General features: G+C 54.4%; 1 protein-coding gene across 1 annotated transcript in view; it reads left to right on the top strand.

Annotated features, from left to right (window-relative positions):
- The window catches only part of zmp:0000001168 (signal-induced proliferation-associated 1-like protein 2), a 7,509-nt gene extending 2,873 nt beyond the window's left edge, over window positions 1-4,636 (top strand). Inside the window, exons 4-7 of the mRNA XM_060056545.1 lie at window positions 1,535-1,709; window positions 3,538-3,641; window positions 3,961-4,229; window positions 4,630-4,636. Of these exons, the coding sequence (XP_059912528.1) occupies window positions 1,535-1,709; window positions 3,538-3,641; window positions 3,961-4,229; window positions 4,630-4,636 (555 nt within the window). The remainder of the gene's footprint in view (window positions 1-1,534; window positions 1,710-3,537; window positions 3,642-3,960; window positions 4,230-4,629) is intronic.
- Window positions 4,637-5,000: the final 364 nt, after the last annotated feature.

Raw genomic sequence — 5,000 nt, 5'->3', positions numbered from 1 at the left:
AGGAATCAAAACAAATGATTATTAATATCATGTTATTAATGTTATGATAAATGATAGATAAAAGATAAATAAAGGAAAACTAAGAAGATAGATTTAATAAAAAGACTGAATGTGTCACAAGAAACACAATGAATATGTATCTATGTAAACAAAATGTGCAGCATTGTGACGTAACAATGCCAAGGGGCAGTTCATCTCCCTCATCTAGGTCCCTTCTGCCCTCCTCAGGGTTTATTCAGCCGACATTATTATTATATATGATACTTATATCTATCTATACTATAATACTCCTCCTGCCTTGTTGTAGAGGAGGTTTAAGGCGTCTCCTGGCTGGAGGTCATTGGTAGAATCAAATGACTTCGTCAAGGACACAGAGCATATGTCGGGTTTCACATTTTACGGTCTTTTGATGGAAGTGTGTTTTGAATCTAATTAAAAAAGAATGATCCAGGAGACATATTGCCAGATGACCGAATAATCGTTCAAGGTTATTTTTGTTTTTAGACCAAATGGTATCCGATTTACAGACGAGAAAAAGTGTGTGTGTGTGTTGTGCATGCTGCATGTGTATGTGTGTGTGAGTGTGCGTGCGTGCGTGCGTGCGTGCATGTGGGTGTACCTGTGGTGTGTTTGTGTGAGTCAGGCTGATGGTAACGTCCTCTCCTCCGGTCAGGAGAGAAGATAAAGATAATCTTAGAATGCTGAAGGAGTCTGAAGGGCGGGTTCAGGGTTACTGCCCCCCCTGAAGGGCGGGTTCAGGGTTACTGCCCCCCCTGGAGGGCGGGTTCAGGGTTACTGCCCCCCCTGGAGGGCGGGTTCAGGGTTACTGCCCCCCCTGGAGGGAGGGTTCAGGGTTACTGCCCCCCCTGGAGGGCGGGTTCAGGGTTACTGCCCCCCCTGGAGGGAGGGTTCAGGGTTACTGCCCCCCCTGGAGGGCGGGTTCAGGGTTACTGCCCCCCCTGGAGGGCGGGTTCAGGGTTACTGGGTCTAACAAGGCAGCAGACATTGTGGAGCCTGTAGGCAGTGAGAACACACACAGGGGGGCTTAGACCCTGACCCCTGACCTCTAGACCAGGGGTCACCCTGACCTCTAGACCAGGGGTCACCCTGACAAATATTGGGTTAGACCTGTGTGTGCTGGGCCAGCCCTGGGCCAGCAGGGGGCCAGCACGGGGCCAGCAGGGGGCCAGCAGGGGGCCAGCAGGGGGCCAGCACGGGGCCAGCAGGGGGCCAGCAGGGGGCCAGCACGGGGCCAGCAGGGGGCCAGCAGCGTAGCAGAGCTGGAGCGCTCCAGCGCTCCAGCTCTTCAGAACACGTCTCTATCAGAGTATTGATCGTTTAAAGCTGCACTTTACATTGATGGATTTGTGCCCCAAAGCGCCGATTGACCCATCAGACCTCCTCCCGCCGTCACCCTCTCTCCCCCTCTCCTCCCCCCTCCCCGCGGCCCCTCCTCCTCCAGGTCCCTCTCCCCCTGTCCTGGTCTTAGCGAGACCCCTAGCCCCCCTCCTAACCTGCCCTCTGCCCCCTCCAGCTGAACTTCCAGAGGAAGGTGGGCGTGATGTACTGCCGGGCGGGCCAGAGCTCGGAGGAGGACATGTACAACAACGAGGGCTCCGGCCCGGCCTTCGAGGAGTTCCTGGACCTCCTGGGGGACCGCGTCCGGCTCAAGGGCTGGGACAAGTACCGCGCCCAGCTGGACAACAAGAGTGAGTCAGAGCGGAGACCAGGGACCTGAGACCAGAGACCATGGACCAGACCAGGGACCAGAGCCTCAGACCAGACCTCAGACCAGAGACCAGATATCAGAGACTACACCACAGACCAGAGACCAGACCATGGACCAGAGACCAGACCTCAGACCAGGGACCAGACCAGAGAACAGGGACCAGAGACCAGACCAGAGACCTGAGACCAGAGACCATGGACCAGACCAGGGACCAGAGCCTCAGACCAGACCTCAGACCAGAGACCAGATATCAGAGACTACACCACAGACCAGAGACCAGACCATGGACCAGAGACCAGACCTCAGACCAGGGACCAGACCAGAGAACAGGGACCAGAGACCAGACCAGAGACCTGAGACCAGAGACCAGAGACCTGAGACCAGAGACCATGGACCAGACCAGGGACCAGAGCCTCAGACCAGACCTCAGACCAGAGACCAGATATCAGAGACTACACCACAGACCAGAGACCAGACCATGGACCAGAGACCAGACCTCAGACCAGGGACCAGACCAGAGAACAGGGACCAGAGACCAGACCAGAGACCTGAGACCAGAGACCAGACCAGAGACCTGAGACCAGACCTCAGACCAGAGACCAGATATCAGAGACTAGACCACAGACCAGAGATCAGATATCAGAGACTAGACCGCAGACCAGATACCAGACCAGAGACCAGACCAGAGACCAGACCAGAGACCAGATCAGAGACCAGAGACCAGAGACCAGACCTCAGACCAGAGACCAAACCAGGGACCAGACCAGGGACCACACCAGAGACCAGACCAGACCAGAGACCAGACCAGAGACCAGACCATAGACCAGATCAGGGCTCAGACCAGAGACCAGACCAGAGACCAGACCAAGACCAGACCAGAGACCAGATCAGAGACCAGAGACAAGAGACCAGACCTCAGACCAGAGACCAAACCAGGGACCAGACCAGGGACCACACCAGAGACCAGACCAGACCAGAGACCAGACCAGAGACCAGACCAGAGACCAGACCATAGACCAGATCAGGGCTCAGACCAGAGACCAGACCAGAGACCAGACCAAAGACCAGACCAGAGACCAGATCAGAGACCAGAGACAAGAGACCAGACCTCAGACCAGAGATCAAACCAGGGACCAGACCAGGGACCACACCAGACGACCAGACCGACCAGAGACCAGACCAGAGACCAGAGACCAGACCAGAGACCAGACCATAGACCAGATCAGGGCTCAGACCAGAGACCAGGCCCAGAGACCAGACCAGGACCAGACGCAGAGACCAGACCAGAGACCAGACCAGAGACCAGACCATAGACCAGATCAGGCCTCAGACCAGAGACCAGACCAGAGACCAGACCAGGGACCAGACCAGGGACCAGACCATGGACCAGACCAGGGACCAGACCAAGGACCAGAAACCAGATACCAGACCAGGGACCAGACCAGGACAGACCTCAGACCGGCCTCTGAGTAGAGGCTCTGGTCCCACCTGAGGAACATGAGGACATAGAACTATATATTATAGATATAAATGTCCTTTCATTTGAAGTCACTCTTGATTATGTTGGATGTGAGGATTTTTCCTAACACTTCTTTCTCTCACTTTGTGTGTGTGTGTTTGTGTGTGTGTGTGTGTGTGTGTGTGGTGTGTGTGTGTGTATGTGTGTGTGTGTGTGTGTGTGTGTGTGTGTGTGTGGTGTGTGTGTGTGTGTGTGTGTGTGTGTGTGTATGTGTGTGTGTGTGTGTGTGTGTGTGTGTGTGTGTGTGTGTGTTGTGTGGTGTGTGTGTGTGTGTGGTGCGTGCGTGCAGCTGACTCCACCGGGACCCACTCTCTCTACACACGCTACCAGGACTATGAGATCATGTTCCACGTGTCGACCATGCTGCCCTACACCTCCAACAACACGCAGCAGGTAACACTGTGTGGTCTGGGTTCCCCAGGCTGGTTCTCCAGGCTGGGTTCTCCAGGCTGAGGGGTTCTCCAGGCTGAGGGGTTCTCCAGGCTGGGTTCTCCAGGCTGAGGGGTTCTCCAGGCTGGGTTCTCCGGTGAGGGGTTCTCTGGTCCGGCTAAAAGGCTCAGTGTGGCGGTGAGGAAGAGAAGGAGGAAGCTGTCTGTAGAGCCAATCAGAGGTGCTCGCTGGCCACCTGCCTCTTGTTGGGAGGGAGCATCCTGCCAGACCCCTTCAACTCACCCTCCCCCCCCCTCTCCCCCACCCCCCCCCCCCCCCCCAGCTGCTGAGGAAGAGGCACATCGGTAACGACATCGTGACCATCGTGTTCCAGGAGCCGGGCGCCGTTCCCTTCACCCCGCGCTCCATCCGCTCCCACTTCCAGCACGTCTTCATCATCGTCCAGGTGCAGCGGCCAGGCTCCACCCACACCAGCTACAGGTCTGAGGCCCCGCCCCTCTCCCCCCCTCTCTCTCTGAACAATTCCTGTCCCCTGGCTCCTCCTCCTCTCTCCCTCCCCCGCTCCTCTCTCTGTCTCTCTCTCTGTCTCTCTCTGTCGTCTGCTCGTCTCCTTCTCCTGTCTCTCTCTCTCTGTCTCTCTCCCTCTCTCTCTGTCTCTCCTCCCTCTCTCTCTGTCTCTCTCTTTCACTCTCTCTCTCTCTCTCTCTCTCTCTCTCTCTCTCTCTCTCTCTCTCTCTCTCTCTCTCTCTCTCTCTGTCTCTCTCTCTCTCTGTCACTCTCTCTCTGTCTCTCTGTCTGTCTCTCTCTCTCTCTCTCTCTCTCTCTCTCTCTCTCTCTCTCTCTCTCTCTCTCTCTCTCTCTCTCTCTCTCTCTCTCTCTCTCTCCCTATATCTCTCTCCAATGAGTTTTATGTCTGGTAATTAATTACATTTTAATCCAAACGTCAAGCATACAATCCAAATGCGATTTTAAATATTCTTGCCCAACCTAGTCTCTAACGAGCGGAGGAGGTCAGTGAGCATAAAGGAGGTTGTTTCTTAGTGCGGTGGGAGGAGTCAGAGGGAGATAGAGTACCGAGGACCAGTTCTCTGCTGGGAGGGGAACCCAACGGGCTGGAACACGTTCTGATGGGATGGGATGTGGGACATGCCGAAGGAACTGTTCTCAGCTCAACGTTGAACTTTAAAAAACGTTTGAGGAATAGCTAATGTGAGGGGAAATGTTTTCGGAGCCAAATATTGATTGTCCTGTTATAATGATAATGAATGATAATGCAGACGTCTTTGTTTTTTGTCTTTTAGGTATTTTAATGAAATAGTTTTAGTATCACGGTCGTTTTACGATGATGGGAAATGTTTACAT

The sequence above is a fragment of the Gadus macrocephalus genome, chromosome 7, assembly GCF_031168955.1.
Source record: "Gadus macrocephalus chromosome 7, ASM3116895v1".
In the NCBI taxonomy this organism is placed as follows: Eukaryota; Metazoa; Chordata; class Actinopteri; order Gadiformes; family Gadidae; genus Gadus; species Gadus macrocephalus.
Note: the sequence above shows the minus strand (reverse complement) of the source record. Positions and strands in the feature narration are given on the sequence as shown.